This window comes from Akebia trifoliata, chromosome 7, assembly GCF_017979445.1.
Source record: "Akebia trifoliata isolate Shusen 1 chromosome 7, ASM1797944v1, whole genome shotgun sequence".
Lineage (NCBI taxonomy): Eukaryota > Viridiplantae > Streptophyta > Magnoliopsida > Ranunculales > Lardizabalaceae > Akebia > Akebia trifoliata.
In genome coordinates, this window is record NC_141381.1 from 23723282 (window position 1) to 23748798 (window position 25517).

At 33.6% G+C, this 25517-nt stretch overlaps 1 protein-coding gene across 1 annotated transcript; it reads left to right on the forward strand.

Annotated features, from left to right (window-relative positions):
* Positions 1-2707: 2707 nt before the first annotated feature.
* On the forward strand, positions 2708-3840 carry LOC147398459 (uncharacterized). The gene has a single exon (XM_086447663.1). The coding sequence runs from the start codon at positions 2789-2791 to the stop codon at positions 3548-3550; it is 762 nt and encodes a 253-aa protein (XP_086303789.1). The 5' UTR covers positions 2708-2788; the 3' UTR covers positions 3551-3840.
* Positions 3841-25517: the final 21677 nt, after the last annotated feature.

A 25517-nucleotide genomic window follows, 5' to 3' on the forward strand; every position in this document is an offset into this window, starting at 1 on the left:
AGTCTATAGGAGTAGGGCTTAAAACGGGACCATATCCGAACCATTTTACTTTTATTAAAAGTATATTCGGATTCAATTCGACTAAATTTATTGATTCAGCTTAGTCGAGTCGGATAATGTAAATTCGTTTAAGATTATTTTAAATAAAATCAAATAATGTGACTAAATGATGATTTGAACTCAAGATCTCTCTATTACGAAGAGAGGCCCTAATCATTACACCCAACCATTATTGGTTGATGAAAGATGATTTACAAAATATAAGAATATAACTTGCAAAGTAATATATCATTCAAATCTTGATGAATATAAGGATGGAGCCATATTCAACCAAGATCCGACTCAGGTCAAGAGACATCAACTTATATCCGAACCATATTTTAATTCGGATATACTTGATGAAACCAAACCCACTAACTTTGGATTTGGATCACTCTGATTTCAGATAAAATCTATACCATTTTAAGCCCCAATATAGGAGATGCCACTGGGTATTCACTGTCTACCCGACAATGATATATATGTCAAGTTATTTAGAATCAAATAATAGTGTAATTATTACCATATGATAGTCTGAACACCTACATATCATGTTCATCAGTTGATATTTGAAATGTGAGGTTTCCTCTATTTTAACAACTTGAATTGGATTTATATACTTTGTTCCATGAATTCATTTTTCACTACATTGACACATCTTTCCAGACTTGGAAATATTTTTACAAATCTTATATATACGGTGACCTCTTATGAAATCTATTGGAACAATTCAGTAACAGAATGTCATTAGGGATAATACATTTTTTCTAAGCTAACTTATCGGCATAGTAAAAAAAAAATGCATAAGGCACATCTGTTATGTATATTTGACAATAATAATAAAAAAAATTAAAAAAAAAAGAAAGAAAGAAAAAAACAACACTATTGTTGTTGTTGTTGAGGAAATTGTGTTGTTTTGAAAATATCATTTTTTCGGTTTAAACAAGTATTTAAAAAAAAAAAAACATTTTATCACTTCATAACCTTATAGTAATATTTGTAATTTTATGCTTGAATGCTTTTAATGTAAGATTTGATTTATAATAAATTTTGGTGATTCATAAATATAGAAATATGAGATGTGATGATAATATCTTGATGTTATGATTTTTCATTTAGCAATAGTGTATTATTTTGAACAAAAGATATATCGATGAGTAAGCTTCATTTTGGCATCATAACATGTACAACTATGTTTGAGTAGTGGTTATATTGAAAAGTAAAATAAATATATTATGTATTTTATATGGGGTGGTGTTCGGAGGTCTTAAAGATAGCCAAACATTGTGCCAATTAGAAGTTTCATAATGGGCTGGTTTTTGGTGAGGATGATCTCCTTATGATCATCCCAGCCAATTCCGAAACTTCTATTCCCATCAAAACTAGTTTACAAAAATTAGATGGTCCACGATTCTTCAACTTGTAAACTAGGCATAAAAGTTTTTGAATGAGCTGATTTTTTATGAGGATGATCTCTTCACCATAGAGATCATCCTCACTCAACTCATTCTAAAACTTTTAACCCCTAGTCTGGAAAATGTTTGGCTCTCTTTAGTGCTTCCAACACTTTCCTTTATATATATATATTATTTATTTGTTCATTTTTATGTTTCATTGTATTTTTTTCCATTTTTTCTCATTTTCAATGTTCTTTTTCGAAAGAGTAATTATACAAGCACCCCAATAATTAATAAGGAAAACCTACACTATAGTCAAATTATTTTGTCTCATGGTTTTAAAGTTTCAGAATGAACTGATTTTTATTGAGGAAATCATCGTCATAAAAATTCAGCTCACTCCGAAACTTCTAAATCCATCAAAATTGATTTAAATAAAAAAAAATGATTTACAATTTTTGAATTTATTTTGATGGGATTAGAAGTTTTAGAATGAATTGATTTTTGATGAAAGTGATCTCATCGGTACAAAGATCATGTCACCAAAAATCAGCTCATTCCAGCATTTTTAACCCATATGAGATAAAACAAAACAATTCGACTATGGTGTGGATTGCCATTATTAATTCGTGCGGTGCCTTTATAATAACAGTCAACGAAATTTTCCCTCACCGTACTCCGACAAAATGCGTTTTGAGAAGGGTTAATTTCCAGTTTTGACCACTTTTACAGTGACGAAGAATGCTTGAAACCAACGCTCAATCAAACCGATTGTGTCTTGATTCACTGACGCGTGGCATTAGAGGAATTATCCCATGGAGCTGGACATAACACGTCCAGCTGCACATTGAGTGATTGGCTAAGACGTGAAGGTGATAACTATGACGTGGAAAACCAAAGGTAAAAACAAGCCAATCAAGTAAAGCTGTTTTACAAATCCCCGACCAACTCAGCAGGACAAACGATTAATTCCTTTTTTTTTTCTTCTATTTTTATATTTTTTAAGATCTCCTGATTACCGTGCTACGTAAGATAAAACCATAGTTTTAAAACTCACCGAGTCGAGTCAAAATGTAAAACGATTGAACACGAAATTAAACCATATCGACTCAGAAACATGAACGAGTTACAATAATAAGTAGAAAAAATTATTATTTATTTGACTAATTCGATTTACGAGTCGACTCAGAGTCAATCCGAGTTTTAAAACTATGGATAAGACCGTGGTAACTTTTACTCTTGTCCTCTCAAAACCCACTCGTCTGAAAGCCAGAGAAAGAAAAAAAAAAAAAAAGAGAGAGAGAGAAAGAAAGAAAGCGAAGAGACCCCATTATTTCATCAAACACATAGAGATGAAGAATCTCTACCACAGAAACAAAGGCAAAGTTTATCCATCCTCATCATCTTCATCTCCCATTTACACCTCAAATGGAGACGCTTTATCTGTCTTAAACCTCCTCCCAACAGCGATTCTAGCTTTAGCTGCCATTCTCTCTCTTGAAGATCGCGAAGTCTTAGCTTATTTAATAACCAGATCGATACACACAACAAACCCATCTTCAATGATCGAAGACAAGAAGAAATACAAGAAACCCATTAACACCCATAAGCCCCATCTCTTCGATTGTGGTTGCTTCGACTGTTACACCAACTACTGGTTCAGATGGGATTCTTCGCCCAATCGCGAGCTCATCCACCAAGTCATCGAAGCTTTCGAAGATCACTTAACCAATGGTGAGCGCTCCAAGAATAACAACAAGAACAATAGAGGCGGAAAGAAGAGAGATAAAATGTTGTCGCGACGTGTTATAGATAAACCAGTTGAAAAAATCGAAGAAGAGAAGATCGAAATGCAAGAAGAGGTCGTGTCAGATGTTGTAGCGCCGGAATGTGATGTTTTTCCGGTTGTTGCGTCAGATTCAGGCGAAGTAGTTGCAGAAAACAAGGTTGGAAGCTACGAAGAAGGAGAGGAAGAAGAGCTGATGGACGTGAACGTGGAGATCGTACAACTTCCGGCGAACGACAACCATAAGGGTTTGGCGAGGAAGGTATTACCGGACGTGTTGGGATTACTTAATTCGCGTTTATGGAGTTTTTGGAATCCGAATATTTAAAATAATTAAAAAAACGGGGAAAAAATGAATTATTTGGTGCCAAGTTTTATTCGTACATCTTTATTTCTTTTCTTTTTTAATTTTAGGTTACTTTTTGAAAAAAGTTTGATGCCGTTAACTCTCCGTTATGTCTTGGCTGTCTCCGTCATTGTCTCCGTCTCAACAGCGTTTTTAGCTATCGCCGTGAGATTTCCGTAGGGTTTAAGCTTTTGTGAGGAGAGTACTATCTGACAATGTGACAGTGACCAAACACCATTTTTTTTTTATAATTTAAATGGATGCTGTTTCTACGTGTCGTTTCGGTGTTTTTATTTTTATTTTTTAAGTTGGAATATTTGAAGAAATTTTGTTCGTTTATTTTGTCACATCAATTTCTTTTTTATCATACACCAGCTCAGCTTCCTTGTAAAAAGGATGGTGTGGCAATATAAATTCTCATGGTACAAAGGCTTTCGCAATGTTTATAATGTGTCCCGGAAGTAGTACGCATTACTTTTATAAATAATGCCAACAATGGAAAGTGTAATATGTGAGCTTTTAACAGACTTTTGTAACCTTAATAGAATCAAAAAATGGTTGAGATGAGAAGGAATTAAATAAGTTTTCTAGAGATTGGAACTTAGTTGTTAGGGATTGATTATTCTCTTTGTCTCAGCCATTTGATTGATGGATTTTAAATACAGTTTTGAGGAAAATAAACTCATATTTTGTTAGATTGTCAGTGAGCTTAGACTCTTGTCATATGATTCGAGATTGGATTAAGGATGATTTTTTGGGTTTTGTAAAAATAATAACTTGTAGCATCTTTTTAAGTTCTTTGATATTTGATAGGTTTCTTATTTTACAATATATATTTTGGTTATTTTTTGTTATAAATTGTGAAGAATGCTTGCCCCACGGCCCTAACTTTTGGCACAGTGCTGCATCACGTGTTTGGAAAAAGTTGGATTTTGGTTTGATCCTCCACTTTTGAGATAACTCAATTTTATTTTTACTTCAAATTGGTAATGTTCCTTGACTTTGGTCATTGGTTGTGATTGTAGAAAAATGAATGGGTATGATTGATTGCACATGGAAAATAGGGTGGAAAATGACATTTTTCAAGTGTTTGATTGCACATGGAAATGAAAATTCATTTTTCATCCCAATCAAGAAGTCCACCAAAATATGGATTTCACTTTCCCACCCATATGGTTGGGAAAGTGAAATCCACCCATTTTTTCCATCCCCAATTCTTTCCCACTTACATCTTCTTCCTCACCACCACCACCACCATTACACTAACTTCGTCGTCGTTATCATCGTTGTCATTGTCGTTTCAGTCATCATCTCCGACCACCTTTTCTCTCTCTCTCTCTCTCTTGTCACCACTACCACGTTCTCCCCCCATCTTCTTCATCATCTTCTTCCTTACTTACCTCTACCGCCACCGTAGCCGTCGCCTCCATTGCTAGCGTCTCTGTCGTCGTCACCCTCGCCGTTGTCATTGCCACTGTCGTCACATCCTCCCCTCTCCCTCTTCCTCCTCATCTTCTTCTTCCTTTCCACTTCCTCATTTTCTTCTTTTTTCTCATATTTTTTTTCATGATTTTGTCCAAATAAAATCAAACAATGGAATTTGATTTTCCAACCCTACCTATTTTCCACAATTATTTTTCCATGGATTTCAAATTTCATGGAAAGTCATTTTTCATGTAATCATATATATCCTAAGCACCATTTTGATTTCTCTTTGGAAAAACCAATCACCTTCAACCAATTGAATAAGATGATTGTAGTAGTTGTTACGTCGAAGGATGAACATTTTCTACATTTTTGTAGATATTTAAGTAGTCATTTTGGAGTAACATTAAAATTGGCATTGATGCTCACATTACTAATCTGGAGGTGCACACATAGCCATAGATAGTTTTCACTTGTATCTCGATGAAAAACATCTATGAATCCGCACATACATCCACATCAGCAATGTGAGAATCGATGCCAATTTTGATGTTACTTCGGTAAGACATGTTTGGTAAATATTTTAGACATGTTTTCCCACTTGAGCCATGGCCCCTTACATTTCGTATATGTTTTACCTCGGTCTACCTTTACAAATTAAAGGTAAGTAACTTAGATGCCCCTCATCATTGTCATCACCTCCAGCACCATTATTAACTAATTTTTTTTTTAATTTTAGTAAGACTGTTTACATCATTATCATCTTATTAATGGGTGGAGATTCAAATATTCACAAAAACCTAAAATGTGTATATATATGTTGGGTCACGTTCAATGGCAAACTTTTTGGCAAAACATTTTTCAAAACTTGAGTTAGAAGTTTTGGAATAGGCTGATTTTTGGTGAGGGTGATCTCTACGGTGAGGAAATCATTATCACCAAAAATCAGCCCATTCCAAAACTTCTAACACCATAAAAAACAATTTACAAAAAATGGACGGTCCACAATTTTTCAACTTGTAAACATGGGTTAGAAGTTTTGGAATGGGCTGATTTTTGGTGAGGATGATTTCCTCACCGTAGAGATCATCCTCACCAAAAATCAACCCATTCCAAAACTTCTAACTCATGTTTTGAAAAATGTTTTGTCAAAAAGTTTGCCATTGAACGTCACCCATATATGTTACTTTATATATAAGAGGCATATGTGGGTCGGGTTGGGGCATTATTGGTTTGATCCAGATTTAATGGATTGAAAAAGTTTTGAGGACGACCCTACCTTTACAGTCTCAAAATTGAGGTCCTAATCTATTATTTTCGTGACTGATATGTGGGGCAGTGGCTCAATCGACAGCCCAATAATATTGTCGAGCTTGATGGCTTTTTTTAAACAATTGATTGCAGTCTCACTGATAGGTTCATAAATTTAGTAGTCGTAGTACTGAGGTTTAAGAAGTTTATTGAGATGTGGAGTTGTACCTACACACACACACACAAGGCCAGGGGTGTGGACCGTGGGGGGGTTACCTTGGGACATAGTTTTGCCCAGTACCTTTTGTTGAAGGGGGCCAACTTGGTTACATTTGGGGATGTTTTTGTCGCGCTCACATTGTCTTGTATTTCACAAAGAAATTAGCCCACCAGACACAGACAGACAGACAGACAGACAGAGAGATGGGTTTGGAAGGGTTCCTTTTGATTACAACGGAAAAATCATCTGATTGGCTGGCATTTTCTATGTGTGGGTTTTTGTTAACTTGTGCCCTTAGGACACATGTTAAGATGCCTTAAATACAAATAGGAAATAAACATTTGAGGCTACTTTTTTTTTTTTTTTTTTTTTTATTATAAGTACTGGTGAGGACCATCATATATCCAAATAGCACAAGTTCATAAGATATCGTACGGGCTGATGCTTCCAATGCTCTCTTATTAACTTTTAAGTAGAGTATTATTGGTAACTCAGTTAATTTGGAGCTCTAAATGGTTAATTCTCGTAGGCAATCAAATTTTATTGATTGGAGTTATAATTAACTATCACTACAATTAAATATCTACGTGATAAAACGAAACACAACGCCACGACGGTTCTCACTTTGTATTTTTTTGTCTCAATATTTATACCCATAAAAACATGTCTCTGGGATAAGTTTTACCTTTCCTTTTCTTCTTATTTTCAAAAATACCTTAAACTCTACTCTCTTTCTTCTTTTGCCCTTTTTCAATATTACCCCCTCCAATTATATTGTCTTTTCCTCTTTTCTATTTTAACCCCTTAATTCTAAAGATTTATTTAATAATATCCTTTCAATTTTATTATTTTTTCTCTTTTATTTTTTTACTCTAAAACGACCACGGGTTTCGTTTCAAAATCCTAACTCTAAATAATAATAAAAAAAACTCTGTGAATAAATATACTTAGTAGTTTATTGGTCATGACTCAATGATCCAAAGTTTTCATGTGGTGCACTGGTTCAAGCCCAAGCCCAAGCCCACCCATGCATTGGCCCATCCTTCCCTAAATGACAACAAAGTCCTATAATTTGAAGTTTGTTAAACCTAACATGGCTTTTTCCACTCTGGCCAAAGTTGTTTTCTAATCTTGAAAGTAACTACATACATGCATATATGCTTTTTACTATATCCATCCATGTTCTATTGGGTCTTCCATTCACTGTTTCAGAACCTTCAACATGAGTGTTTCTTTTCATTAGGAATATAATCGATCTTCCTTGAATAAATCTAAATTGTCTCAATTGACTCTCTTAGTTTGTTACCAATTTAAATTTTAGAGAGCTTCTATTGCCACACCATCTTTTGCTAATGCCACCCTAAGATGTGTGCTAAGTGTTTGGTAACACTTATGAAGTCTCAAGTTTGGAAACAAATGAAGTTTGGAAATAAGAAATCAGACTTCAGAAGTTTCATCCAACATCCCCCATTACTGGTTCAAAACTTCTGAATTTTAATTCTGAATTTTGAAGTTTGAAGTTTGAAGTCTGAAATCAGAAATGAAACAAATAGAAATAAAATTTCTCGAGTACGAATTTTAAAGGTGGACCACCTCCATTCAAACTTCAGAAGTGTTACCAAACACACAATTATTCTAAAATTCTTCGATTCGAACATCCCTTTCTAGAATTATGGATTTGGGTTCTCCCTATCAAATATTATCATCTTTTACGATATCACCCGCAAATAACATATGTAAAAGTATGTGCTCTTGTGTTACTTTATCTATAACTAGAGAAAATAAACACAAAGATAAGATTGTATTTATTTGGGAATCATACACATCCAAAAATATCAATTTGGTTAGTAATTCTGATCAACTACCAACGTGGGCTTTAATTCACATATAAGCCTATTAATTAAGCCCATAATAGAAATTGCCCATTTTGAATAACTGGAAATCATTGACCAGGCCGAGCCAGGCTTGGGCTTCGAAGCTATGTGCATGTAAGCCTTATAATTTATATTTTATCAATAAATATAATACAATTTGCAGGCCAGACCAGACCTGGACATGGGAAAATTTTATTCGGCCTGACCCGGATCAAGCCGAGCATGGGCTAGGATTTTGAGACCCCATTAGCAGTAGTCCATTAATGAACCGGCCCATTGACAAATTTATCCATATAAGATAGAGTATTTTGGTCATTTTGTATTTGATTTAATGGATCATCCCATGTTTTATTCCTCTCATCTCAGCCGTATGTTTTAGGCATCAAATGTGGTTTTACTTATGGGTGTCAATGGGTTGATTCCAGTTTACTTCAGGAAACAGAATCAGAACCGTTAAATTTTCTCGATATACTATATAGAAATCACTGAAATAATCATATATAGAAAGCATTAAAAATCTAAGTCCCAAGTCTGATCAAATTGATACAAGTGCTTGTACTACTATACCATAGGGATAAACTATGAGTAAATTCCTATATAATATCTAATGTCAAATCTTTTATGCTGTGATATGTCTCACTAAGTATGGCTTAATAATCATCAATAAGTTCAATTATTTTGACACCCAAATCAATCTATCACATAGATCATGTTTTGAGTTGTGTATCTATTTAACGTACCCTTTTAAAATAACTTATATCAAATATTAAAATATATTATCAACTTAAATTGTACAAGACCATGGTCTATGGATTGGACAAAGCCACGATATGGACCCGGGATCTGGGACCCGGTCCTCTGTCTACAGGGATACCTGATTAAAAATAAAAAAAAAACCCCCTTAAACAATCAATTACACTAATTACTAATTAGTATGCGCATCACTTTTTAATAGTTATCGTAGGAAAATACCAGAGTTTGCCTTGCTGAGCCTACCATGATAGACATCCTCTTCGGGGTTAGGGGGGTAGAAGAGGAAAGGCAATTTTGGAAGGGTTTTATTAGTAAAGGGGTAGTAACGGAAAGGCAATAAATTTAGAGGGGTATTCTTGGAAAAAAGGGTAAAATAGTAAGTACAATAAAGTTGGAAGGATATTCAAAATCTAAAATGTATGTTGTGGAATAAATAAAATTTAACAAAATTTTTTTCTTTTTGAAAATTCATCTTTTCCATTAAAGAAGATACCGAGGCATGTGTTGAAAACATTGTCTCTATGGTGTTAATGAGTCCGACTTTGAAGCGGGAGTTATATTTTTAATTATAAACAATAAATAAATAAAAATCAAGGATGGAAAAGGGTAAAGAATAATTATGAATTAAGAATCCATTAAATTACTAAAATAGATATATTTAAAACTATGAGGATCACACTTAATATTTCACCAATTAATCTATGGAGATCTCACAAAGGAAGTTAAGTTCTTTCCCAACCTAAATTTTTAGGTTTAGGGATTACGAATTCTACTTTTTTTTTATAGTCGAGGTATCCAAGTCTCTTAAAGCACTTGACTAATCCTCGAGGCATATGTAGTTCCCTCCCTTGACACACACCATGTAATTTATGGGATAAATCCATCAGCGTGGTCCCTAAGGGATATTTGAACTCAGTATCCAAGCCTCTTACAACATCCAACTAATCCTCGAGGCATGTGCAGTTCCCTCTCTTGATACACACCATGTAATTTACGGGATAAATCCATCAAAATGGTCCCTAAAGGGTATTTGAACTCAGTATTTAAGCATATTAGAGTACACAACTAATCTTCAAGGCACATACAGTTCTCTCCGCTGACACACCAGTAATTTCTGGGATAAATCCAGGAGAGTGGCCCCTACGTACTATTTGAACTCAGGACCTTCGCATCTCACCAACCCTTGTTTTTCAGTGGTTGGAACCCGGCCCACTTGATAACTAAATTATGTTTACAGTTGCACCTCTATCACCATCACCATTTAAAGTGAATCCTACTTCCCCCATCAGACCCTATCCATTTGCATGTTTTCTTATTGTTTTATTTTCTTGTGTACTTTTGATTGATGGAAGGAGACTTAAGGGGATTACTTAATCTGCGATCACTTACTTTTTGGGTATCCTTCAATGTTTTCTTGGTGGGGGAAGTAATCCTCTTATGGGTTTTGTATTTTCTTCTTGTTTTCCCTAAAAGAGGATCACATGGCAATCTCTTGACCCCACACTCTTATTTCCATCTTTTTGTCATTTTGACGTGAATACTTCTTGTTGAATCATGGAATACTCAGTGTGATGTAGACTAACCAGAGGACATCTACATTTTAACTTTAATAATTAGAATTGACTAAAATGCCAATTTTTCATTTTTTTTTTTTGTAGAATAATCAGAGGGTATGATGTGGATCCCATCTACTGTTCCTCTTTCTTTTCTTCTCTTTTTTTCCTTTTTTTCTCATGTCAGGGTGTCTGGACCGTAAGTCTCATTAGTAGAATTGAGACAATTGGCCTCTTAGAGCATCATATCTTACCAAAATCATCTGGTTATGTGCAATACTCCACAAACCACACATATAAGATAAGTAGGGATAAATCCCTAAGGGTGGACAGTGAGGGGGATTTGAACTGAAGAACTCTCCATCATTTGGAGGGAGGTCTTAGACACTATGTCCAAAACTCATTGATTCCCATCTAGTCATTCATTTTGATTAAAGATCGCTAATCTTGATAGGTATTCATCAAATTATTCTTGTAATATGATCACCGTTTTACAAAGATGGACGAGTATTTTTTTTGAAAATGATAAAATCAGTTTTATATATATATATATATATACACTCTTCTTGCAAGCCTACACTCAAGTTTAGGATCCGTGAAGGTAAATTCATCAAACTGTCCATACAACAACTATACATTGTATAATAATTTTTGTAAAAAAATAATTATGAAATCAAACATTTTTTGTAAATATTAAAAAAAAAAAATCTGATTCAGCAATTTGAACTTAATACATAAACGTTTTTACAACTTTCCCTTTAATTATTTTTATTGGGTTAAATACTCAATTGGTTCCTTAATAGTCGATCCGAAATTAAGTACATGATGTAGGATAAAAATAACTTCTTATTCTCCCTTTGATTTAAGTCCATTTATTGGATTTCCGTTGTTTAGAGTCCAATTTGTATCTCTGTAAATTACATTTTTATTTAACTATTTGCTCAGTTTTTTTTACTTCTTCTCCATTTGTCTTCTATATTCCTTTTAAAACATATGTAGCCTTGATTGATGGAATTTGAGAATATGTTTGTTTTGATCCGTAAGGAATACTATATCGGACCTAATAACCAAGTGGGGGTTATCAATCAGCCAATTAAAAGGTATAAAATTAACATGTTTAGTTTGAAAAGGAATGGAATTCTATTGATCAAATAAATGATTTTTAGATGTCGTTTAAAAATCATGATTTTTAGATCAAATAAATGAACCTTACAGGTTGATAATTAAAAAAATAAAATAAAATAAAAATAAAGATGAAATAATATAAATCTCAATGGCACTACCCACTTCTGGTCCAACAATTAACTCATGACGTTCCAACCAACCTATATCAAATGGCAGATGGGCCTTAAATATGAGAGTTAATTGTGAGAAAAAAAAGGGAAAAGTATCTAATTTCAGTGTTGTAGATTAACTGAGGAAGATCCATCAAATGAACAACCTTAACAGCCAGCATGAGTACAACTTGCGTGGACCCAAAGGTCGCACCATCTAAGCAAAAGATCACAATTATAAATCTTTTCTTTTTTAAGTTGGACAAAGGTGTTCGGTGCAGGCAATTGGTTTCTAATCCTTTTTTATCTCTCCAACTTGATAATAATTGAGGAAAGATAAAGCGTGATTTGACTAGTTATTCCCTTTCATGTAGCTGTATAGGACATTTAAACCGATACTTGGTATGTAATCGGTCCGATTCATGAAGTTTTGCAGTCAAGAGTTTTGGATGGCAAAGTTTTACATGATTTCTTTGTTAGACTCATTGTTTTGGGTGACCCGATCGGCCTACATGATTTACACGTTTTTAACTAGTTGAATTGTAATAAGAGTTGTCAATATTTGGGAAACCCACTAAACCGTTAGATTAAATTAGAATCCTCGTTAAATTTTAATAGGAAGCCTTAATGGCAAGGAATCCTACTAAAAGAAGAACTCTTGGTCTTTCTACCATTCTCTAAATAAGAATGGATCGACTCCCTTATTAAAGAATTAACAATCAACAATTAGAAATAATCATAGAAAAAGTTAAAATGTGGAGACTCTTTCTAGGATTTTGGGAAAGAAAATCCATCAAGAACGAATAGCCTAGGTCGATCCAAACGACAGAGCAAGGTGAGCCTAGTAATGAAGAATCAAGGGGACATTCGTTTATTTGCGTAACAAGTCACAAAATTTTGATTATCGGATCGCAATGTCGCAAGATACGTTTTCTAAATTATTGAATATTATGAGTATGACTATGTTGAATCAATCTTGAGATATGTGTTAGATCCAAAGATGAGGGATTTTTATGGGTTCATGGAATTCTATATTGAATGTCAAAATATATAACATTCTTAAGAGAAATTAAGTAACTGACAGTGAAAAACTTTGCGGTGATTTGTGATTAATAAATGAAAATAAAATATTTGAAAAAATTTACGTTAATTCTTTAAAGAACAACAAGCCCGAAGACTATAAATTTTAATTTTATCTCAGTTCATGATGAACAATCATGTATATAACATAGCTCTGGATAGAATGGAATAAAAGAACAATATTTGTTTAGGGTCTGTCTGTTACAGATTCTAGCTTTTGCTTCAGACTTTTGTGTTTAGGAGAAGGAGAAGTAGAAACCTAGAGTCTAATAAGTTGTCTAGGAGAATCTTAATAACTCTTCATACAAATATATAAAAATATATAAGATAGACCTATCATCAACATATTTTAGTCTATTACATGCCTTCAATCAATGTTGAAGTAAAAATACTACTATAAACATGATAATCAAAATTAAAATAAATATCAAGTAAAATATTGTATCTTATCAATTCATATCTAATAATTTTTTTCTCATTCTCTAGGTTCTTCATAATTTTTTTGACCAATGGATTATTAAAATCATTGGCCTCCACTTCATCTACCCATAAAAATGAACTATCGTGTCTCTAAAAACAAATAATTCATCAATATTAATAAACTTTTTTCTCCTTTATAGATAAGTAATGCAACTTAAATTGCATTTGATCATATCCAACATTATCTGTTAAGATGAACATCTAAAAAACATCCATCCTTTGTTTTCTTTCGTATGCAAAGTAAATTATTTGATAACAAGACCAAAAGAATTACGAGGAGGTTCATAATGCACCATCAAAACTATAAGTACATCACAATTTATTTAAAAAGTATAGTGAGATGTATAAATATGTCATAAAAATGTACATCAATCACTACTACAGAAAATACTTTGGACAACATCCATGGTTTTAATAAGACACCAGTTTTGACAAAATCATTGTCTAAAGTTGGGGTGTAATAAATAAATATTGGAGTGCCAATAGTAGATATATGTTTCTTTCGATTTTTATAGAGCCTGATTTTGTTTGATTTTTACAAAGCCTTCCCTCTAGTGTTTTGTTTGTTATTTAAAAGGACCTTATTCACTTAAACCGCACTTACGAAACGACCATCTCATCTTTTTTCTCCCTTTCTTAGACAAACAAAACCTAATTTACCCTAACTCAGCTCTCACTTCTTTTCTCTCTTTCTCTCAATCTCTCGACTTTCTTGATTTCTCAGACGAAAAGGAAAGAAACTTTCTTTCTCGAATGAAACACTCAAATAGAATCCTAACCCAAACACTCGAATGATATCTCTTTTTGAAATTTTGATTGGTTTAGGTATGTGATTCTTATTTGAGGCATAGTTTTGATTGGTTTTTGGTACAAACTCTCTAATATCTCCCTTTTTTCCGATTATTTCCATTTGAAAATTTAATGTAAATATTATGTTTCAAAATTATTAAAACTTGATTGCTTAGGGTTCTATTAAAAAAATTATTAGAACTTAGTACAAATTTTTATTGATGATTGGTTAGGGTTCTATTTCTAGTCTACGATCTTCCATTAGATGAAGATGAAGAAGCTCCATTTTGATCTTTCAAGCTCGATTTATTTTCTGTGATCCTCCATTTCGATATCTAATTTTGATCTTTCATTGATATCAAAGTTAGAAGAAATACCAATGACAAAGTGAGAATATTTGGAACTAAAATATTTCTTTAATTAGGTAAATTTTTAATCTTGTATTGGTGATTTTTTTTTTTTTGTTTAATTTGAAGGAAATAAGGATTATATATATTTTTATGTTAGTTCAGGCAACATCAGAGCTTATAAGACCCTGTTGGCATTGTAGCTCCTCAATTTACAAGTTCGTGTGTATATTTTTTTTTATATAGTTAAGTAGTTGAAAAATGGTTTGTATCTCTACTTTTTACTAACCATGAATTTTTGTAGATGGTTGAACTATGGGAACTCTATTGTTGATTTCACTATTTAATTTTAAGTAATTTTTATAGGATTTCTGATCTGGACATCAACCACAGTAAAAGTCAATAATCTTGTCGGCATCAACTTCCAAAGATGTGATGGAAATCTTTGTTACAGATCAATGATTTAGTCTCATGAAATTACTTCATACTACAAGACCTATCATAAATAACAGAGAAATCAGGATGAACTAAGATAATGGAATGTAAATTTTCACAGAATACAATTGGCCAAGACAAATATACATCATTAGGTACAATTGAACTAGCGTTCTTCCTTTATGTTACATGTTAATCTCACCATATCATTTTCAGTTCATCACCGACACTATACATTATAAGACAAGCAAAAGAGGAAAAAACAGTTTTACCTCCGAATTAGAAAACATGGGATGTAGCAAACAAAGACTCATATAACAATAGATACTTTGTAGTTGACGCAATGAACATTCTTCTCTTTTCTTCTATGATTTTGAATGTCCAATATAAAATCCAAAACGGATGACATTGATAGTCCAAACTTAATTCACATCATATGATTAAACTCAGACTTATCTATCTCACATATATGTTTTTATTTTAACTTGTTCTCGAAATGCTAGTAATCGCCACAAAGTTTGATGGGCGAATATCAATCTCCACCTCAGGCATATGAAAAATGTGTCACTGGAAACTATCACTTCATCATCGCAAGGAAAAGATGACGATTAGCTTGAAAAGGAGGAATAAGCAGGAAATGATCGAATCCCACAATGGCAAACTGCGTTCGAATGTCGTCAGAAAAATGCACTGTAATATCAGAAAATACATGCCAACGACCCATGAAGCTAGTTCCTGGGTAATGGGTAGGAACGTCCATCCACACATACATGGACACATGATGACCTAATCACTAGCCTCTGTAGAGATTTTAGTACGAAGCTCACCTTTGTCCTTCCCACCTCAACCGGGAGCTCTACCCCTGATACCTCTACCACAACCAGCTTGTCTTAACTTAGGCCCTTGAGAAGTACTCACACTTGTATCATCCTCACTAGCAGCACGACTACCCGAGGAAGAATTGGCAACGTTATTAGATGAAGAATCAGACACCCATTGAAAATGAGATGACTCCTTAGCAAGTGCTAGACTAAAGCCCAACGCAAACCAATATTTAGTAGTCGGCCTAACTCCCTCCTCCTCGTCCAAAGAACCAGCAATGACTCTGACCTTTCATGGTCTCCTCATTTAGTGAAGTAAAAGGCACTCAATGTTCATCCTAGACGAAACATAAGACTTTTCACAGGACCAAGTAACTGTACCTACCCTTTACGCCCGTTTACCTAATCCATCGACCAACCTAAGCCTTTTAAGTCTGAACCCACCAACTGATCGAAACCCATTAAACCTTAGTCCCATTTCAAGCCAAATCTAATCTCGACCTAAAGAAAGCTTGAACCTAATGAACCTAGCCAACCAACACCTATTCCTCTAAATATCCAATCCAACCTCGTTTACAACAACTCTAAACCACTCAAACCAAACATCTTTCAACCCAGCCTATCACGAACTTCTCACAAGACCCCCATAACCATAACCATAGTCCTACCATCCAATCCATTCCAACCTAGATAAGCCATCCTATACCAAGCCAACAACATGACCCCTCTCAATTCCATCTACACCTACCAATTCCACCATTTCTTACCCATAACCCATTTCAAAACCATGGAATCACTACCCATACCTGCAAAGAATAATACAAAAACCCCAAGTGCCCACTATGAATACCTTCAATTTGAGTCAATCGCCCCACCCTCCAATACATGAAACCCAAAACTAATCCAATTCAACCCCTCCCACTAGTCTCTATACTCCCAAACCATCCTAATACCCCCCACTCCATCAGGAGAACCAAATCAACCCCACAACCCATTTCTAATCCATCTCCTAGTCTACAATTCACACATCCTCATCAATACAAATTAAAATTCAAAAACTACAAGCATAATCAATCAGTATATAGAGGTATTATCAAAGTAAATGAAAAATATAACATAAGCGTTCGAAAAAACTTACCTCGAACTAATGGCAATGCGAAAATCCACACCCACTCGACCTCTAAATTAAACCTCAGCCTTGGCATACCAAACAAACTTCAATCCAATTATAAAGATAAGAAAACAACCTCAATCACTCCAACCAAGCCCAAATCGCTCCAAAACTTCTCCAACCAATCCCAAGAATGCCTAACACAGTTCCCACCTTATTTCAAGCCCTAAAAAATAAGAGAGAAGAGCAAACAAAAATAGAAATCTTTTTTCTAAAAAAAATCTATCTATCCACATCACAACCCATACCTGTATTTAACCTACCTTTATCATTCATTACCAACCCATTTCCCTTCTCTCAAATCAAACACCTACTCTCTCCAATCAACTCATCTAAACCTCTAATATCCACATATCTTGACATATGTTATCATCTCACTCACGCTCCTAAAACCTAATCAACCACCCTCTTATACCCTCATTCTCTTAAACCAAACACCACTCCCCTTCACCTCATCAAACACTCAACCTATCAATCACCCTTTTACACCCATATTTTCTCAATCAAACACCACTCATTCCCCTTCACCCAATATGCAACCCAAATGGATTGAAAGATTCAACCCATTTGAGTTATAAATAACCCATTTAACCCCATTTCCTAAATACCCTTTCATCTCATTCAATTTACACATACCCTTATCTCAAACCTAACCATTCTACCATTTTCTATCATTTCACCCCATCTTACCCCTAAAAAACACCCCCAAAGTTCTATAAAATCCCACCATCCTTAACACAATTCTCACCCAATGATTAAACCCCCAAAAGACTAAAAATCATTCTCTCTCAAATACTCATACTCAACCATCTATTCTCAACTCACAAATCACAACTCACTCTCAACTCTTTTTCAAGTGAACCAAGATCAAGTCAAAGAGGACTCATCAAGAAAAGTTAAAGAAGGTCAAGAAGAACAAGGTGGATTTTGGACAAAAATCACCCTATTCTCTCATTTTTCTACACCTATGCACACATTACAAATGATTTAAGTCATCGAAGGACCACATTATTGAATAAGGGTGCCGTTATTGGTTTGAACCAACATCAAAGTCCCTTATACTTGAAAGCACATAGCGGATCTTTCTGATTATTTTTATTTTAAAAAAATGATCGAATCCGAGGTTGCCACTGACAGTGGAAGGAGTAGGGTGCCTAACACCTTTCCTACTCCCTAATATTGATCCTCTTACCTAGATTCAAAGTTGAACCGATAAACCTTATCTGTACAAGAGTCACTAAACGTCAACAAATTTATTTTTCAAAAAGTATTTCACGGGTGACCATTTACACCATTTTCTAAAAGAATAGTGGCAACTCCAAAATCTCCCAAAGTGGTAGAGATATTCAGAAATCAAAATCTCGTGTCCACAACTTTCATACTCACATTCCTAGAAATAATTTTGTTCTCTCACCTCTTTTTACTAAAAAAAATAAAATACTAAAAATACTTTTAGAGTTTCATCTCACAAATTCCACCTTTGCGCTCATAAATATGAAAAATCTCTAAACGATATAATCAAAACCTCATATCTTTTATCTTTATTTTTTGGATTAGATCATTTTATCCCAAAAAGTCTTCAAAAACTTTATAAATAGTCTTATTTCCTATGAGTAATTCATACTTTAAAGCCCCTTCATTTCAACTTTAAACTCTATCAAAATCCTTACTCAACTCCTTCAACCCTTTCTCAACTTTCTCTTAACCTTCAAACTTTTAAATAAAAATCATCAATCATCTTTTGCCTTTAATTAATAGTAAAAACTCTCAACTTCAAGTTCTTCTACTCAAAACAATCTCATCTAAGATTATCAAAGGATAAGATGAGTTAAAATTTAATTTTATTTTAAGCATTTACATTTTGTTCTTCTATCCATCTTTTTTTTTATTATAGAAAACCCTTAGGATGTAATGGAGAATCATCCTTCATCCCGAGTAAGTTGAATCTCAACCTTGAGTATGGAATACTTGATGTGGTTTGGTTGAAAGAATGGAGGTTGAAGCCTTCTTAACCCATGTATCTCTTATACATCATAATATACACTATTCACACTACATCACACATGCTTGACCATGATCTTGGTAGGGTTGAAACATTAAATTTATTGCCAAACATGCATGAATGAAAGTTATAGATCTAAGAGAATCACATCCATGGAATCTTTCTAAAATCGTAAATAAATATTTCAACTCATGTAAAAAGTGATGATTCCATGAGATATCATTTTCTATAGGGTATTCCCACATGTCAACACTAATATTAAATCCTCTTTTAAAGAGGTACATTCCTACCATGTGCACGCATCCACTTTATGATTTCATGCATTTTATTGTTATTTTTTTAATTACTTTAAAAATGACCAAGTTTAAAATGGTAACTACCTCAGGTGGAGAGAATGGGGTGTCTAACACCTTCTCCATTCTCTAATCGAATTCCCTTATCTAGATTTTAGGTAGATCATACAATTTTTCATGAACAAGAGTCATTACAATGCTATAAAAAATGATTTTCCTAAAAGATTAATCCATGTGCTCATTTACACCCATTTCCAAAAAAGAATTGTGATGATTCTAAATAATATAATATTGAGGTTCTACGATGAATATCTCATATCTACAAATATTACACAATTGCCTTTTTTGTAATCCTAAAAATTTAGGCCGGGTGTTGCACCTCACCGCTTCTATCCTAAGGACTACCAACATAATACAAGACATTTAGACAACAAGGATAACATCACCTCTCTGGATTGATCTCCTAATGTGCTTTGACGCGTGTAATGAGATGTCATATTAACTTTTCTCTTTAGTCTGTGTTGACGCTTGGAGATTGGGACCAAAGACCTCTAACCAGGGTTTTCGAAGATTGCAATCCTAGACATATTCACTTGATTTCGAGCGTGAGCTTCATCCCAAATCCATTTGCAAAAATGGGATTGTGATTGTTCACGTATGACTTGGGATACTATAATTAAAATTTTACCCTCTACAATGATGTTGTGAATTCATGATGGTACCTATCTAAAACCATGATTAGAAGGACACGGTACCTTCCAATGTTTGGTCCAAATCCATGTAGTTCCACTAAAATCTGATTCTTTTGTTTGTCCATTATCTATTAAGCATACTTGCAACCATGCTTGTTACTGTATTAAGCATATCAATGGTGGCTACGTTGCCTTTGTCTCTAAGCTTACCAAACACTCTCTCTCTCTCATACTTGGCTGTGAAGGCCGACCACCCTGTCTGAATGGAATCTTTGACCAAAATAATATACACTAATGCTGTGGTGACATTGGATTTAGTACGATTCTCACATTTCTGACGTGGAGGTGCACACATAACCGTATATGCTTTTAATCGTATCTTAAGAAAACACATCTACGATTATGTTATGTATACGCCTCCACATCAGAAATGTGAGGATCGCAGTAAATCCCAATGTCACCCAGCAAGACACAATATAACACAATTATACAACATCAGTAAATGATACCATAGTTTAAAACTCTATGATTTGAATTTCAGGGTGATTTGACTCCTATACTTGCTTAAACAAACTTGCCGAGTCAACTTGTATACTCAACTGAGTCAGGTTAAAAACTACTGAGTTATATAGCTATATTTGATATCTTCATAAAGAATATTATCTAATTTAAAATAATAAAAAGTAATTTTAAATATTTATAAAATATAAGTAACGATTTTAGTCACTTGAGTCAACTTATGAGTCGTCAAACTCGCCTCGTATAGACTAGGATAAATATAATGACACGTAGCATTGCGCAATTATCAGATAATTAAGAAGCAGTAACAAATGGTAGGGCAAAAGAAAGTACATAATAACGTGTTGGCCATTCAGAGATCTTGAATGATTATTTGTGCAAACTAAATTTTAACTTAATTTACAAAAATCACTTTAGAATTACCTATTATCGCAAGTACCGTACACACAAGTATGTTTAAGTGTAGTTGAACAATAATGTAAGTACGATTGTACCATATATCAGTTGGTACTCTTTCACTTAACTGTGAAGTTATGAAAAACTAATTAAAATCATACCAACATTGATATATCAGAACTCGTCATGGCAATCTAGCTATCAAGATTGATGGGAATTCAATCATTTCATGTCGACTGAGAAAGGAAATTTTGATTAACTTTTATTTAGTTTTCCTTCATTAATTATGATCTCTAGTACTTTACATCTTCGTATTGAATCTTCCAATTATCCATTTTTCTCATAATGATGGTGCCTATTGGATTTCAATCTAAGGGGTACCTCCCAATGGTCATTCCAACGAGTTTTTCATCCAAAGGCCACCTACAATGGGTTTGATATCCCAATTGTTCTCTATATAAAAGAATCAATTCAGTCAATAAAATATAAGAACAAAATTATAAAATTTCTCTCTTCATAATTTTCTTCTCTTTCTTAAATTCAAATTCTGATTTTTGAAAAAGTCATTTGTGTATTAGAAACCTATATAACAAGTTCTTTCAAAGTAAATGTAAATTTTGATAGAACATACAGTTTGTAGCGAAATTATGCTATATTGTATCTCGAAGACAAATTCGTCAGAAACTCAATTGCATTTTCATTTCAAATGGGGTGGTGACATCTATTTTCTATAAGACAACCTAGTGAACTATGTGCCTCAAAGCGTTTTTTCCACTCTTCTAATTTTTTTCTTTTTTTCTCCATTCAAATTTCAACAAATTATAGACAGCACATTGTTGCTCTAGTGGCACAAAACATCAAGATATTTTGAAATTTTATGGTTTTGATGGATCGAACTTTGAAGAGACAACAAAAGGTACACTTTATACTCAATCAGTTCAAGGTCGCGTATTTTCTTAATACACCATGTCTAACTATTTTAATGGGTGGAATTTCTGAAGAAATGGACACCCAAGAAAAATGGCAAGAGGATGGATGTCTGGATTTTTGGGACCATGAACTCAACACTATGACCGATAGGTTGTTCATCCTAATTCTGGAAGTGCACTATTAGCAAAGAATTATAGGATTCCCTACCAAAAAAAAAAAAAAAAATGGACCTAACTAAATATGCGGGTAAAAAAGCTTTTCTTATTGCAAAGTATTTTGGTTTTAAAATGGCATAAAAATAATTAAATCCTTGAACAAGTTCAGGGATTTCAATTTATTATTAATGAGGTGGATGAAGAAACTATCAATTACATCTTGAGATTTTCTAAGCGGCTGCAATTATTTTCAAATTACCACCCAATTATTGTTTATGTAGTTGAGTTTGTGACTTAGAGAAGAGAACATACAATAAACCTTTTACCAAGAGAAAATTATTCAAGAAATTTATTAAAAAGAATGGTCAATCCAAAAAAAGAATGATAGTGATTGTTATATCTATGGGAAAAAGGTCACTTTGCAAGGGACATAAAATAACATCATGGAAAGAAACCAAAAATTGAATCTAAATGAAAACGTCCTAGATCCGTGGGAGTGAATTCACTTTGGATTTATTGTGGAATCCTTTAATATGAGATTTAATGGAGTCGCCACCTAATCATAGGTCTAGAAACTAAAATTGACTAAAAAAAAAGGACAAAATTAAAGGCAAAGATCAATGAAGAAATCGAGTCCAGGGTTCAAGTTACAAGGTTGGAAGTTGTTAAGCACCAATCTTGCATGACGAAAACTGGTCTCTACTCCTATAAAAAAAATTGTATTGTAAAATCCTAAAACATAAAGTTAGAAAGGTTACCTTTGAACGTGGTAGACTATTGATTGTAGCAGAGAGTTCCCTCAAAAATCTGATGGTGAGTGATTCTCTTTCGATGTTCACCCCCAGATTTGCTCCCAAACTCAATGAATAGGGTATACTCATTAACCTTATTTTTCTGAGTGTATATTCTAGACTACATGGATTATACTAGTATGCTTCACATGATTTTAACTATATGAATTATGTATGAATGCTGTCAAGGAGCTTATTAGGAACTCAAAAGTAAGGAGATTTACCTCATAGAGGATATACTCTACATTTTCACCTTATCCTTATCAATATTTGCACTACATGAAAATGAACGTGAATTGCCATTACACTACATGCTTAGGTTTTAAAAAGGCCATAGAAGTTCCTATTCACCTTGTCTTCTAATTCCCAATCCATCACATTTTTTAGGTGAGTTTATGAGGATATTAGGTGAGATAGAGGTTTAGATTATTTAAGGCTCTAATGTCAAAAAAAAAAAAAAAAGCATGATGGGGAATGCAAGTAAAATAATAGTTTTAAAAAATAAATTAAAGCAATTATCGTACCTCGGTCGTCTTCTTCTTCTTTAGATTCTTCAATGCTTAACTCCTAATATACTTGAAACGAGGGTTGCACAGAGTTTTGGGATCATAGAAGAACTCAAGAAGAGAATTTGATAGAATTTTTGGAAAAGGAAATGAGCTATCTCTCTTTTACCTTGGAACACTTTCTACTTACAAGTCTTTGGAGACTCTTGGGGATATAATAGATTACATATTATAAGTTCAACTTAACTGCACTAAAACCACATAGAATGATTTTGTTTGCCCTCTGTCAAAGAGGCTTTGATAGTCATTTATACATTTATGAGTCTTACCAATCTTGATGATCAAGGGTTAAGAATATAAATATTTTCAAGGTATCTAGAGAATTCTTTGAAGGATGTTGTCATCCAAAGCCTTAAGGAAAATGACAATTTCAATATAAAAAAATAATGGCAATGATCGATATGGCTTTATCCACACTTTTCTAACCTCAAAAGACGTTTTGGACTCTCCATTAAACATGCAATTGAGGTCATGATACATATTTCTTAAATATTAATACTAATTTCTAGAGATCCATTATTATTAAGAGTAACTTTCCATCTCAGTTGTTAATTAATTTGATGGAGAGCCTCAAACAAGAAGTTAATATTCATTAGTACATCAAAGATTTTAGACATCATTTTTTATACAAGGTCTATTGGCGTGATGTCTATTCCTATAATGAAAAAACACTCGTAAAAGGGGATCTTAGGCATCGATTTTCCCGAACCAATGTCTCAAGTTCATACATATGAATCGATATCTAAAGTCCCACACACTTTGGCATGATCTCTACACCCGTGAAAACTGCACTTTAGATGTCCTTTTTTCAAAAATTGATGTCTAGTTCAAAAAATAATAATAATGTCTAAAGTTTTTGTTTTGTTTTTGTAGTAATGATTTTTCATATGATTTTAGATGTAGTTCAATTGTTAAAATAAGATTCTTACTTTATATTATCTCTATCCATGCCATTTTACCTTTTCTCTAGTTTTTCAATGCCTTCAGGCCACTCAATACTTTCCTTACTAATGACTTCATGGTCTTCCATATATTATAATGAGAACTTCTCTAAGGTTGAACGACATTTGAGACTCTTCATCAAACACACAATTGAGATGAGTCAGATGTCAAATACACCCAGTACTGTGAAGGATTGAAACCCCATTCCTCTAATTGCATTAATTAGTCAAGAAACCTATGGTTAATATTTGAGGGTGTGGGAATAGGGTTTCAGTCCTTCTCATCCCTAGGTGTATAAAATGTGGACTCCACTAAAATATGAGAAGAAAAAAAAAAGACATAGATTCCTTAGAGATCAATATCAATTTTCAAGGGAGCAATACAAGTTTTAGAGGGATTTGTTGTCATCAAAGGTCCAAAATTGGAATGGCCAGGATGGCATTATGAACATAATTCCATGATTAAAAGTTAATTTTATAACGGATAAGATCAAAATAAGCTTATTTACAATCTCATTATCTTTCATTTGACGGTTCTAATGATTAATATATATGTCATTATGCCAAGAGCTAAAACATGTCTGAAGATCTTACCACCGATATAAACCTACACACCATCCAACAGATAAGCAATTCGAACCCAACCCATTCATGTTGGTGCAACAAATTCATTATATATGTTGTGCATGATGCACACTTACACATGATGATGATGATGATGATGGATGTATATTTTGTAATAAATAATATATATATATATATAACTGGTTCCTATACTCACACGCACACAAACACATACTTCAACTGATGCAAGCATGTCTGCACCTATTGAAACCACGCACATGCACGTGTGTGAATTTGTTCATCCACAAAACCACAACCCACTACTGCACATGATTGGGTCTTGACAAACAACTTTGTATTTTCTCCATGTTTCTCTCTACCCACTTCTTTCACACTTATTCTCTTGGCCTCTGGGCCCACTCTCTCCTTCTTCAATACTTCTTACTTTCTCTCTCTTTCTCACTCACTCGCATCTTCTCCTCTCCCATCTCTCTTCGTCTCTCTGAAGAAAAATCAAAATGAAGGTGAGTTTAATCTATCTTAATTTTAAATTTTAAGAGAGAATGTCTTAATTAAAATTATTTCCATCTCTCTAACTAATTCAAATCTTCAACTATATTTTGTTGT